This window comes from Electrona antarctica, assembly GCF_951216825.1.
Source record: "Electrona antarctica genome assembly, chromosome: 15".
Classification (NCBI taxonomy): domain Eukaryota; kingdom Metazoa; phylum Chordata; class Actinopteri; order Myctophiformes; family Myctophidae; genus Electrona; species Electrona antarctica.
In genome coordinates, this window is record NC_136796.1 from 39859988 (window position 1) to 39873998 (window position 14011).

Here is a 14011-nt window from a genome sequence, read left to right on the forward strand (position 1 = left end):
TACAGTGACAGAGTGTGGAAAGCCTGGTGATGCGAGGTAAGTTATCTACAACAACAATATTGTAATAAAAAACAATCTAGCATCATGCATTGTGGGAAAGAGGAGTGTTACTGAGCGAGTCCTGTCATTGGCTGGTAGCAGTTACGTCTGACGTCAACCTTTATCCGGCTGCGTCGCTGACCAATACCAACTGATATGCAAATCTGATTTAAAAAATATTCCGCGAAATCTGAGTTTCGCGGGAGGGCGCCCCGCGCGTCCAGCAGTAAGCTTCCTGGAACCATTTTTCGGCTGATCTAAGGAGCTCGCGGCCCAACAAAATCCATTGCATCTTCCTTATTTGGATAATCTACAGTTGATAATAGCATCTGAAGCGACTCGTAAGATGTTAAACTCCTGATAAAAGTAATTATTTTTGCTCCAAACCAAGGTGAATTTACTGGAAAAGCTAAATTGCAGAGGGCTAAACGGGACATTCGGATAAGATGAGAAGGGGAGCTGCCACGGTCCCAGAGAGAGTCCTCCCTGCGGGGGCTCAGGGCTTTACTACCAATAAATTATTTGTCTCGGCTTTTTCCGAGTACCACCCCGGCGCTGGTGGATATGTGACCAATGTATCGACCCCAGGCCCAGATCCGACCCTGTTCGTCTTGTTACCCGAGCCAATGGACAACCGGAGCGCGACCCCCATCGGAGCGCCAACAAACAGAACAGGGCAGACAGCTGAGCTCGGACAAACCCAGGTAACAGATTCAACTTCAGCACTGTAATTCATTTATTATGAATCAGATTAAGCGAAATATGAATGCTCGGTGACCGATGGCAATGCATGATTAAAAGACTAAAGGAAATAATAATAATTGGCACTATTAATAATGGATCTAGCTAAACTCCGGTAGTTAGTTTATATATTTAAAATGTCACCTTGTTAATCTACAATCTATTATACCTAACTAATGATGGTAGATGGACAAAAGCTGGTTAAATTGCTGTATTGTTCAGTTTCTAGAGCAACCCGCCCCGGCGTCTCTGATCGATTTTAGCTTCGTGTTGTCATTCTGACAGCCAGGGCATGAAAGTGTCATAATCGAGCTTGTGATTATTTGTCGGGGCTACCTGGCCTGGGCAAGTAGCTAAAGCTAGTCTTCAGATCGGGCTGTTCTGTTCGGCAGTCCCACTTGAGTTCAGATCATCTTGTACAACTCGGGGTCGGGACTCGGAGCTTAAACTTTCGTTCACTTTAGTTATTATAACCTAAGCAGCTGTTGGTGATGAGCCATCTCAAGAACTCTGTGGTAAGACGGGCTTTAATACACGGGACAAACGGTAATATGCATAGATCGCAATAATAATGCACATTTATTTTGCTGCCAGAGAAGCTAACGTCAAGCTAACCGTCTCAAAGAGGGGGAGGGGACGGGGTTTGCTGTTCCCATTAAGCACACTGGGAGCTCTGCAAGGCAAGCTTATTTTGCTATCCCAGGTTTACAGCGTCCGTTAATCCTCACCAGTGCACTGTGTACAGTTAATTGTGTACAATGTGAAATGACACACCACCCTAGTGTCTAGTCTAGTGGAAGGTTGCATTTGTACCCACTAGTACAAATGGATACATCAACACTAACAGACAGTGAGGATGTGTACAGTGTAGCAAAATGGCTACCTATCAATCATAACACATAGGTAGATCATGCAAAACTAAATGACATTTTAACTGAATGATTGCATAGTAATAAGATGCCCATGCAAGGAAACTGATCCTAACTTGACTGGGAAAAGTAGGTGCAGTTGCAGTACATGTGTAACAAAACATGCATTTGAACGCATGCATTCAATCAATAAAACGCAACAGCCTTCACATGTTTGATATTGAGTTAATATGTGACATTATAACGTGTTAAGTCTTTTCTCATCCAGCTTCCAGACCTGAACATTAAAATAATGGAAATGGCCTAAAGTTTAACAAAGCCTACACACTTGACACTTAATGTTCTCAAACTAGTTTTCATGGCAAGTGTTTGGATACATACCAGCGGCTGTAGCTGAGAATACCAGACGAGTCGCCCCTTTACCAACTCGCCCTGGGCGTACAGTCGGTGGAACTGCACGGCCTGGTATTCCTAAAGTAACCTAAGTGAATTATGCTTAAACGGTTAAACATAACCTTATTCCTAACCTCAGTAAAACTATGCCTAACCCTAAACTTATTTCTAACCTTATTCTCAGTAAAACAAAACCGCGGCGGTCGGCGTGAGGTCGGTGGAAAAAAATCGAGGGGCGAGATGGTTTAGGGGCGAGCGACCGTACCTGATACCGTAGCTCATGGGGGAGAGACTAGAGAGGCTGTCTCGAAATTCTACATATCGAAGTGTCCATGAGCAAGACACTTAACCCCTAAGGCCCAAACCACACCAATGCAAAATTTGCAAATAGTCACAACTCCTTGCAACAAAACAGTTTCAAGGACATGTCACACCATCACCAATACAACTCCTTGCAACTGCCATTGGAGATCGCAAGCAACTACATGCAACTACTCGCAGCTGTTTGGTTGCAAGGAGTTGCATCATGGCGAATCATTGGTGTGGTTTGGGCCCAACAGCCATGCACTCATCAAAGCCATCTGAACAGCCACCAGCTGGGTGAAGCTATAAAATCAATGTACCCTCCCGGCGGGGACCAGGGAATACTCCCGTGAAAGAGTAATGACAGTATTGAGTGGGGGCTACGTGTTTTAATCATTTAAATGATTATATTCCCTGCTGGAAAATCCATTTCACCTTCGTTTTGTTGCTTTCTCAGGCAAAGAGGAGGCTGGAGTTGGAAGCCGATGATCCCGCTGACTTGCCATCGGATGTTGGCGGGATTTCCAAGATGCCTGCAACATCCCCCACAACAACAGCCCATCGCCGAAAACAAGCCAAGAGTAAGTCTTTTGTAATGAGATGGGCAATATATTGATATATTAATTATATCTATATTGTGATATGTTGTCTTTCCTGGTTTTAAGCGCACTTTAATCACTTAACCCATTCTGGGCGGAAACCCCTTTTGGTGTTTTAAGCATTATGTTATACTTCGGCACTTGGTGCCGCGCTACGAGCTTGTAGATCTGCTATTTTTGAAAAATGTGGCGCAAATTTTTGAATATAGATTATTTCAGAGCGAACCTTTTTAACTCGAATATTTGCTTCTGGGGATCCCTGGAACTACATATTTTCAAATGGGGATCAGTGGCCAATTACATACATATCTTTGGGGGTCCTTGACATGAAAATGTTTGAGAACGACTGACAGAAACATGCATGGGTTTTTCTAAAAACAGGATTTAGAAGGTATTTGTAGAATCGTCCTCGGGTCTAAATGGGTTAAGTTAGCCCCAATAACACAATTTCACATTTGTAAGCTAGCTTTACTTCTGTTATCCCTGTTTGTCTGTCTGTCCCAAGCCAAATATCAAACCTGCTAGATATTCAGAAATGCAGAATCGCTTTTATCGCCGCCGGATCTCCTCGCAGAGCCTTTCACGCACAGTGAGCAAAACCGTGGTGATCAAAGCCCGATCTTGCGTCAGATTGAGCGTTTTGTCTGCAACCGCCAAAAAAAAAAGCTCCCCGACATCATAATCGAAGCAAATATTGTGCAGTGTGTTGGGGTCATACATGTATACAAATAAAAAACCCACAACACAGACCAGAATGCCATGTTTTTCACTAAACCATTTTTTGTCCGGTACACAGGCAACGACACCAGGCCGTTTCAAGTCGTCAGTCGGCCTACGACACCGCGACATGACACCTCCTTGGGCCTGATGACCCACAGGTTCCTGCAGCTGCTGGCCCGGTCCCACAATGGCACCGTGGACCTCAACGTGGCTTCACAGGAGCTCAGTGTCAGCAAGCGACGCCTCTACGACATCACCAATGTCCTGGAAGGGGTCGAACTGCTCAAGAAACAGGCCAAGAATAACATGCAATGGATGTGAGTTGTTTTGTATTGCGTGTCCATTTGAATGGATGATGCTGCCCCATGGCTGGGGAATATATCGATATTATATTGATGTTTTTGACAAAAATGCATATATAAATTGACATATATTTGTACATACAGTATGTCAAAAAGATGAAGTTACACATGAGCTCTGACTAGAAGAGCGTATTTCCATTTTGGTCCTTTTGAGTGAAAATGTGTTTAAACTGATTGCCCTGTGTCTGAGGCCACAGCCTCCTTTTTCCATGTTCAACAGGAACAAAGTTTGGCTACTCCTCTTTTCAGTCTGTTCCATCCAGGTGCTCCTATGTACATTCCTACCAAGAACATCACATAGTACACAGTAGTGTCGACAAACTACCAAAAGGTCTTGGCTTGTTGGTTGTATACTACAATGTGTGTGTGTGTGTGTGTGTGTGTGTGTGTGTGTTACTCTGCAGGGGTTGTCAATTGCATGTGGACAGTGACCAGGAAGTGTCGTACTTGACCGTTGATCCTCTGCTCCGCGGCGAGATCGAGCGGCTCCACGACGAGGAGAGGAGACTTGATGAACTGATTCAAAGCTGCACACGAGAGGTCAAGGAGCAGCGCGAGGACAGACTCACTCAGAGATATCCTTTCCTTTTCCTTGTCTTTTTAAGCTTGTAGATATTTTTGCATGGAGACACACTGCTCAACAGTGCCACTTTAGGTCACCCGGCAGTATTGCAGCTGTCTGTACTCGCGTATACATATATAGGGACAGACCATAGCAGACATACAAGCTTGGGGTGCATACTTAGTTTAGACTAGTCATTGGTTAGACATGGGTTAGGTTTAGGTGTGCTGCCCCATGGGAGGTTAGGTTTAGGGTGAGGGTTTGACATGTTGTAGTTGTAATGACTAGTCTAAACCAAAAACTGTCTAAACTAAGTACTGCACCCACAAGCTTCACAGCATGTCGATTTGTGTCGCAAGCTTGTACATCTGCTATTTTTTGGGGGAAAAAATCTAAATCTTGAATGTGTTTGAAATCAGAAGACTGATTTAGAAGTAATTTGTAGAATCGGCCTCAGCAGGGCTTAATGGGTTAAGTGGTTAAAAGCCCTCATGTGGTGGTATTCCTTGACCGTGCCCCTCACGTTTGCCTATATGACACATGAAGACTTCAAAAAGATCCCCTGTTTTAAAGAGCAGACAATGATTGTCATCAAAGCCCCTGCTGAGACCAAACTGGAGGTGTTTGTTCCAGACGAGGTACATTGCTATTTTATGATGATGATGTTTTGTTATCAGTGTCATTTGCTTTCTTTTACAGTGCTCAAAAGCTTAACCCATTTAGGCCTGACCTCAAAATTTAAAAAAGAATCTTTTAAATCCTCCAGTTTTCTGAAATAAATATTTTCACGATTTTTCAAAAATAGCAGATCTGCAAGCTCATAGCGCGCCACCGAGTGGCGCGCTATGAGCTTGCAGATCTGCTATTTTTCAATAGCTAAATTATAACAATGTTTAAAACACCAAAAGGGGTTCCCGCCCAAAATGGGTTAAAGCTGCAACCCGGACCTTATTTGAACCAATCTTTATGGTTAATGGTATACAATGACTTGAGCCTCTGCAGTGGATGCAGTATCTCTCTGATCTTAAGTGAAATGTCCACAGCCCTGCTATGAAACATACCGAGTAGATTTCTTTTTACTTTTTATCGTGCGCATTAGTGAGGACCAATGATGCAGATAGGTTGAACCTGGGCGAAGTTGTCCTTTTAACTCATTTTGAGCGGAACCCCTTTTGGTGGTTACATACGTTATGTTATAATTTAGCTATTGAAAAATAGCAGATCTACAAGCTCATAGCACGGCACTCGACTTGTAGGTCTGCTATTTTTGAAAAATCGTTAAAATGTGCCTCAAATCTTTCAGAAAATTGTCATGATTTAGAAAACATTTTTTTTTAATTTCGACGTCAGGCCTGAATGGGTTAAAATAGACTAAAACTTTAACTTTCTGGTACGTGCAGAGTAGACACCCTGTTCAGGTGTACAAGGTATCAGCTGTGTGTCCTTCTGCTCTGTTCTCTCCAGAGCCTCCAGATCCACCTGAGGAGTACCCAGGGCCCCATCCAGGTGTACCTCTGCTCGGACGACTGCACATCCTTAGACACTGGCGGCTTCCACGACGGCCTCTCTCCTTCGTCTCCAAATACAAAAGACACAGCCTCATCCTTCAAGGTGTCGTCTCCAGGTGAGCATGCAGTGTCTGGGTTTTCCCAGAGCCTTAGCTTTCACTTCATGGGGCCAGTCCAATGGCGGCTCTCCTACATAGACTTCTATTGAGCATGGGGACAACCAACTGGCACAAGTCCTGGACCGGAAGTAGGCAGAAATGCATTGGACTCGGGCAACAGCCCAGCTTTAATGATCTTAAATCCCTTTTATTTTAGATGTTTTTGTAGTAATCTTACAACAAACATTAAAGAGACTTTAGTTGTTACTGTACAATACTAATAAAACAGTTGTCATGTTGCACACATGCTTAGCTCTTGTTTGCGCCGCCCTCGTTGAAAACAATGTATTTCCAACTCCAGCTTGGCTCAGTTCAGGGCTGCATGAACAGTGCTCGAGCGCTCGGTTTCTGCCCCCTCTATATCGTAACTCTTCTATTAGATGGCTCTGCGTAATTCCAAGGACCCGGTCCAAAGTGGTCTCAGGGTCGCCGAAACCGCTCCCCAAAACCTGGTGTTTTGGGGGAGCACTGGTTCCTGTTCATTCAAATTCCTCTTCCATGTTGACTGAGGTGCTCCCTAGCGAGACATAAACAGTGACGGTCTGCAACACTGTTGTGATACAAGCTCACAACCAGTCATGGATGCGACCATTGTGAGCATGGAGGTCTTGCTCTCCCTGACGAGAACACATTTGCGATAGTTTGCATATATATTTTGCACGGAATTTGCTGTGATTTGCACTTAATTTGCATTGGTTTAGTTGGGATTCCTTTTTTCATTTATTATTGATAAAATGTTTTATTAACCGATTTGGTGTACAGGACAATTGGCCGTTTGTCTACATTACAAGGCAAGAGAAGCAACAAACTCCACCTAGGTACTTGTATTACAAAGTAGTGTCAATGGCCATCCACGCATAGCTGTCGATTTGCACATTTACATTCAGGTGATGAACACTGCAGAACTATGGGAACGGGAGATATTTTGGGCAGTGGGCTGTGGGATAATTTATAATCAATAGATCTATAGCTTAGAGTGGAATGCATTGTAATTTGCCAGTTTAACCCATTTAGGCCTGACGTCGGAATAAAAAAAACGTTTGTTATTCCGACGCCACTCGGTGGCGTGCTATGAGCTTGTAGATCTGCTATTTTTCAATAGCTATAGTATAACATACTGCTTAGTTAAAACACCAAAAGGGGTTCCCACAGTATTTGTCCTGGATTCCTGGAAGATATTCTGCGATCCACTATAAAATGTTAAGTTAGAACATGCCCTTAATGCTCAGTGTCAAATTGAACATACGCAGTGATGTAAATAGGGTGCGTTTTGCGTCCCAAAACGCACTTTATAGTTATGGGACGCAATAAAACAACAGCCTCTGCATCCTGTGGACGCAACTTTATCCTGGATGCACTGAAGACTATGGCACTCTCTCGGTCACACACTGTTCTACGTTGAAGTCTAGCACTCTTTCGGTCACACACTGTTCTACGTGGAAGTCTAGCACTCTTTCGGTCACACACAGGCTGCAACATCGGGTCTCATCACAACCCAATGCGCGACCCGTGAAGTCGGGGAGAAAAATAATAAAAGAGAGAAAAGAAAAAGACGGAGTGACAAATCGTTAGCAACAAGCTATGCTAACAGACTGGTGGTGGTGGTGTTGGCTATTAGCTTGTTGCTGCTGCTGATTCAACGCACTGATTGAACTTCACTTCATGTCCGCCTGTAACGTCAACGAATCATGACACCAGCGCTGCAAAAACAGATAGATCTACAAGCTCTCAACGCGCTGCAAACGGCGCTGCAGAGATGGGCGCATCTGCGGGTTCTCAACGCGTTTGTTTTTGCAGCGCTGGTGTCAGGGTTCGTTCACGTTGATCTACAAGCTCTCAACACGTTGTAAACGGCGCTGCAGAGACAGGCGATATATATTATATATATCTATGGGCGCATCTGCAGGTTCTCAACGCGTCGCGTCAGCGGTGCGTTGAGAGCTTGTGAATCTGTCTTTTTTGCAGCTGCCATTCTTCCCTGTAGACAGGGACTCAAGTGACTTCTAAGTTCCACTTTTCCAAATAAATTATTTTACATCCACAATGGCAAAGCTATTTGCATTTTGGCTAAGTACAATAATTGCAACTGCAACTTTTGGTTGGTATATTAAGCTATGTTAAATCCACTGTTGCCCACTATTAGTATTTCTTACTGAGTTGTGCTTGCTAATACTACTATTATTATTTTTGAGTGGTACAACCACTCCCTTACGGAGCTATGTGTGTGTCTGGGTATGAGCACAAAAATAGCATGGTTGTTTTTCACCATCTGTGCGCAACCTAACGCACACACAAACACACACGCACGTATTAACTGTATATATGATGCTTTTGGGGGGTGCCAATACATTACAGTGACAGTACAGTAGAGGGACTGTCATTTCTCAACCGTTTCGGACACGGCACGGCACGCCGGAACCGGCCCGGCCCCCTGGGCGCATTCCTGGGGGTCTGGAACTCCCCCCCCCCCCCCCCCGCGAACCCCCTCACGGAGTTGCACCACTCACTTCACACAGGTGTGATTTTTTTTGGGACTCATAAGATTTTTTTGGGACTCATTTGAATGACCACCTGTGCATCCCGGGACCCATTACATTGAAAACCTATTTACATCACTGCATACCAGTTTTTCCGCACACCTATAATTTCAGTTTAATTGGCACGCAATAAATTATTTCTGGCATGAACTCCCTGTCCAGTATTTAGCTATCTATTACGCTATGGTGTAGCTGTGTAATTCGTAAATAAATCTGCATCCCTCTATACTGGTCAAATCGTTCCTGCTTTGACAAACCTTCCTTGGTAACAATCTGTGTCCTTTGGCGAAATGGAACATTTTCTACATATGTCAAGTTGTCAACCTATAAGTGCAAAAAAACGAAATAAAAAATATGAATTCAAAATGCTGCTTTTCATGTATAGATGATCAACTAGCCTTTCTATAACTCGCTCGCATAACTTGCATAGTTTCACTTTTGCACCTAGGCCCTTGAACACCCTTGTGCTGTTAGAGGGCCCATCAACAAGTAAACATTGAGCTGAGGGTTTTTTTCCATTCAGTGTTTATTAGCGTTTTTGTCTAATAACCAGAGATTGGCCTATGAGATCTCTCTTGTTGCCATGGTTACAGCCCTGCAAGCTATGGGATGATGAATCATCTATCTCTAGCCGCTGGCTACACACTGTCTGTGTCTGTGGTGGTGGTGGGGGGGGGGGGGAACTGTCGGAGCTAGGCAGAGATCAAGTCATAGGAAGGAACAAGCACCTTACATAACTCAAAGTCTACAAATACTTTGAGTGTACACACTCACTGGACTAGTATAATTTCAGCTTTAGGTAGTCGTAATCAATTACATTTTACAATCCCACATGCTCATTTTGATTAAATGGTTAGAAATATTTGTCTCGTACACAATTCTCAATCCCATCTTTCCACTTTTTCTGGTGTCCTTTATCAACCTCTCCTCCTCCCTTTGTCTTTCCAGACGGCGCTAACCACTCTGCTCGCAATAACGGTTTCTCCAGCCCGTTGTCTGGACGGACGGAATCTTCGCCTCTGTCGTTTAGCGTCGCCTCTTCCTCCCCCCTGGCCCCTACCTGCCTCACGCACATCCGGCCGCACTCCAGTGACCAACAGACATTTGTCACCCTCACGCCGCCTCACGCAGGCTCCGATTACCTCCTTAGCATGGGCAAGGACGAGGGCATCACTGACCTTTTCTCCTCTGTTTTGCTTTGACTGTCTGCCCAGGAGCTACAGTTCAGTCAGACGGTCAGACCCCGCTACAGATCCCTCTGTAGCGCGGTGGTTCGCTGGTTCTCAAACGTTTGAATTTCAAGGAACCCCCCCGGTGTGGTACGTATTAGACCACGGACCCCCATGACTCTTTGAGTGTACAAATGGAACCAAACGGTTCCTGCTTTTGCAAAGCAGGATCTCTGTGGCGAGCTGGGATTGGTACCCAACGAACATCATTGTTTTTCTTTTCTAAAAAAAACAAACATTGAGAGACTGTGTTCTTCTCGTGTCTCTTGGACTTGCACTGACAGGCCTTGTCCGTCAAACCCCCAAACCCTTTCCCTACTAGACTGCCTGCCGCAAGCTGTAGCATGTCTGAAAGGGCTTCTGAAAGGGGTAAGTAACTGTTCTCTTCCTGAGTCAGCTGCTTTGACACCATGCTCATGCATGACCTGATGGTATTGATCCCAGCTGGCAGCTGGTGCCCTCTAGTGGTTGGAAAGAGACTTTTTGGCATCATAGTAGAGGACCTGGCTAAGTTTTGTATGCACTTAATTTTTGGAGAGAATATCTCCTGGCTAATATGACCCCCGCGAACAATTTAGGAACTGTGAGAAATTCTTTATCCGGGACAACATACCTGAAAATGACCACGCCCTTTTAAAAAGAACCGTTACTTAAAACATGGCTCTATCTTCTGCTCAAAATGTTCCAAATACTCCTGTTTGAATACTCAATAGACCAAACGCACGGTGGTCATCTTGCCATAAGTTAACACAGAGAATTTCAATCGTCAAATAACCTTCACTGCTGAGTATTTCACTAAGCTTTGAAGAATCACCCGGGTGCTAATGTAGGTCCGTTTCACGAAAATCCGCCTGAATATATTCCAATCGTTTGTCGTTGTGTCGAGAAATGCTGATCAACAACAAAGAAGGGGACACGGAGCGACCCGTAGCGCAACACCGTTGCAATAGGAATGCATGGAACCTCAATTTCCCATCTAGGAAACCAGCGTCAGTTTTAAAAGTGATCAAAATTGGCAAATGAAACGATGAAAACAAAAGTCGGTAATGTCGTGATCGGCAGGGAAGTACCTGTAGGTCTTTATCAAAAATGCCGGGAATGTCGTGATTAGCAGTCAAACTGTTGGCAGGGTGGAAATTAGCCGCAATTTTCCATTGACAGCCCATACATCCAAACAGACAAAGTCGTTTGGATGTCGTTCCAACAGGTGCACAAACCATTTGCGCAGCCCTGACTAAATATAAAATGATATCATTTCACAATGTAGCTTTCATATTGTGCAACTGAAAACCCTGAACAGTTCCTGAAAATAATTATCTTCCAAAAACCTAATCTGTCATAATCATTTGTTTTTTATTTTCCAGGATCATACCGTACTTGTTTTGCAAGACATTTGGGCTCTTGTAATTTTCCATGACGATCAAAAAATGTCCTATCTAATTATATTAAATTACGTCAAACTCGCCAACATTGCAGCTGTACGAAAAGCTTGAATTATGAAAGTGTTTCATAAAAATCCAACATAGACATGTTATGAGCTACTTTATGTCAAGAAATTCCCTGCAGGTGATTTTGTTTCCTAAGTGTTGGAGTTTGGAAGCGTTGGTTGGATAATCACCCAACAGCCCTGCGTACCACCTGTTTTCAATTTGCACATAATGCAGGAAGCAGCAGGACGTTGCTTTACTGAAAGCTTCCAAACTCCAACACTTAACCCATTCAGGCCTGACGTCGAAATTAAAAAAAAAAAAGTTTTCTAAATCATGACAATTTTCGGAAAGATTTGAGGCACATTTTAACGATTTTTCAAAAATAGCAGACCTACAAGCTCGTAGCGCACCACTCGGTGGCGCGCTACGAGCTTGTAGATCTGCTATTTTTCAATAGCTAAATTATAACAATGTTTAAAACACAAACGGGTTCCCGCCCCAAAATGGGTTAATGGTTAATGTGGTTAAACGCTAACGTGACATGGATGCGTTCCAGGTCTCAATGGATTTAATAATCACCTGCAAGGAATTTCTTGACATAAAGTAGCTCATAACATGTCTACGGTGGATTTCTATGAAACAAACACTTTGCAGATAGAGGATAATTCAAGCTTTTTGTACAGCTCCAATGTTGGTGAGTTTGACGTCATTTAATACAATTAGATAGGACTTTGTCTGTTTGAATGTATTGCGGCTAGTTTCCACCCTGCCATTAACTTAATGGCAAGATGATCGCACATGGTCTATCGAGTATCAAACGAGTATTCTGAACATTTTGTCGCACCTCAGAACATTGTAGCTCCAACGGTTTAGAAGATGGAGCCTTGTTTTAAATAGCAGTTATTTTAAATAGGCGTGGTCATTTCCGGGTATTTCATCCCGGATGGAGAATTACTCACAGTTCCTAAGTTGTTTGCGCGGGTCATAATAGCCAAGAACAGTTGAGAATTGAGATATTCTCTCCTAAATGAAGTGCATACATAGGTCGTGACCTGACGGTCTATCATGATCAAGTCATCAGGAGGGGAGATTGTTTAGCTTCAGACTGCAACGCTGTGCGAGTGGACTAATCTGTACTCCTTTAAAGTGCCTTTTCTCATGTTGTGCAGGATTGGCCAGCTCTCAGTTGATTTAACGCGTTTATTTTGAGACTTTGAGACAATATTTATTATTTGTAATTCACTTGCAAAAGACACATTTTTTGATTTGTATGGTTTTATTTTAGTTATAAAGCATGCCTTTTCACTTGCAAGAGACACATGGTGACACGGTAAACGTCACTCAAACAAAGCTCAACCAATGAAAGCTAATTTAGTTTTACCTTTGTAACCCTCTCTTTTTTTGTATCCATTTAAAATTCGCCCATTTGACTAATCTGGCAATGGTCTGTGATGATCTAGGCCAGTGGTTCTCAAACTGTGGGTAAGGTAAGGGGCCACTTCTAATAATTTTGAAAATAGCTGATTTGCATGTTGTCAAACAAAGTCAAACAAAATGTAATGCCTGTTAGGGTGGTGGGGGGTCCCCAGTTCAAGACCTTGTCAGGGTGGAGGGGGTCCCCAGTTCAAAATAGGATTATTTTGAGGGGTTGGAAAAGTTTGAGAACCACTGACGCCTTCTAAAACCCAACAAAGTTTTCTGTAAACCTTCAAATTCTTATTCAAAAATTGAAAATAATTATGCTGCTACATGTATAGCAACAACTAATCAGACACGGAGCCATTGAAAGGTATAACAACGTATAGGTTGCAACAGGTCTAAGTGGGCTAGACTACAGATAAGAGGTTTGATGAAAAACCTATAAATAATGCGTTTTAATCTGTGTAGTTTTAGTTCATATTACAGCGTTTTCTAACCGCTTTCTCTGCCTGTTTACTTGTTTAGGCGTACGATTACCTAATTTGAACATGTAACCTTTATCCCCCTGCCGATAAAATGCTGACTTCCCTGTTGTTGAGATGGTTTTCTAAACTGGCCAACAATGAGAGCAAGGTGTTATTTGGAATCACTCTGTCCCTCTATGCCTGGAAATAACACTACGGCTATGCACGCAGATGCCACTGTTGTGTGAAGTTTTATGACTTATGTTTGAATTGTGAGTGAGAACGTTGAGCAGCCTGAAGAATTGAAGTGTATATATAAAGTTGTCCTTTGTATTTACATCAGCAGTCTGGACTTTCTTTACAGAGTTTGTTACAAAGTTCTAACTATTCTATAGCCCCGCTGTATTGGTGTCAGCCAGGTCATGTAACGTTCCTTGGCTGAGAAGTAAATTGCGAGAATCGTTGCGGGTCAAGGGCCACAGGTTTTATGCAGTATGTGTGCTGGCTCCAATTACATTGAGTGGCATCTGTACATGATGAAAAGACTAGAATGTATTGTAGTGGCGTTCTATAATGCACCACTAGATGGCACTGTTATCCTACAGAACACCAGACAATCAGTGGTGGTGACAGGGTTGTTTACACAAATTCAAAGGCATTCTGCTTACTTGAGCAGTA

The 14011-nt window shown here is 43.3% G+C and overlaps 1 protein-coding gene across 2 annotated transcripts; it reads left to right on the forward strand.

Annotated features, from left to right (window-relative positions):
* Positions 1 to 223: 223 nt before the first annotated feature.
* LOC306937819 (transcription factor E2F3-like) lies at positions 224 to 13672 on the forward strand. 2 transcript variants are annotated; one of them, XM_079521791.1, is made up of 7 exons: positions 224 to 743; positions 2803 to 2926; positions 3741 to 3981; positions 4431 to 4601; positions 5112 to 5226; positions 6053 to 6212; positions 9740 to 13672. In XM_079521791.1, exons 1-7 carry the CDS (start codon positions 486 to 488, stop codon positions 9991 to 9993), a joined length of 1323 nt encoding a protein of 440 aa, XP_079377917.1. In that variant the 5' UTR covers positions 224 to 485; the 3' UTR covers positions 9994 to 13672. The 2 variants fall into 2 exon arrangements, with proteins under 2 accessions (XP_079377917.1, XP_079377918.1); XM_079521792.1 differs by lacking the exon at positions 224 to 743 and adding an exon at positions 1167 to 1295.
* Positions 13673 to 14011: the final 339 nt, after the last annotated feature.

What these genes read in the sequence shown, in the direction of transcription:
- LOC306937819 (XM_079521791.1), top strand. Translation starts at nt 486, where the DNA reads ATGAGAAGGGGAGCTGCCACGGTCCCAGAGAGAGTCCTCCCTGCGGGG. An exon ending in TCGCCGAAAACAAGCCAAGA is followed by an intron (nt 2,927 to 3,740) that starts GTAAGTCTTTTG and finishes TCCGGTACACAG; the next exon opens with GCAACGACACCAGGCCGTTT. An exon ending in AAGAATAACATGCAATGGAT is followed by an intron (nt 3,982 to 4,430) that starts GTGAGTTGTTTT and finishes GTTACTCTGCAG; the next exon opens with GGGTTGTCAATTGCATGTGG.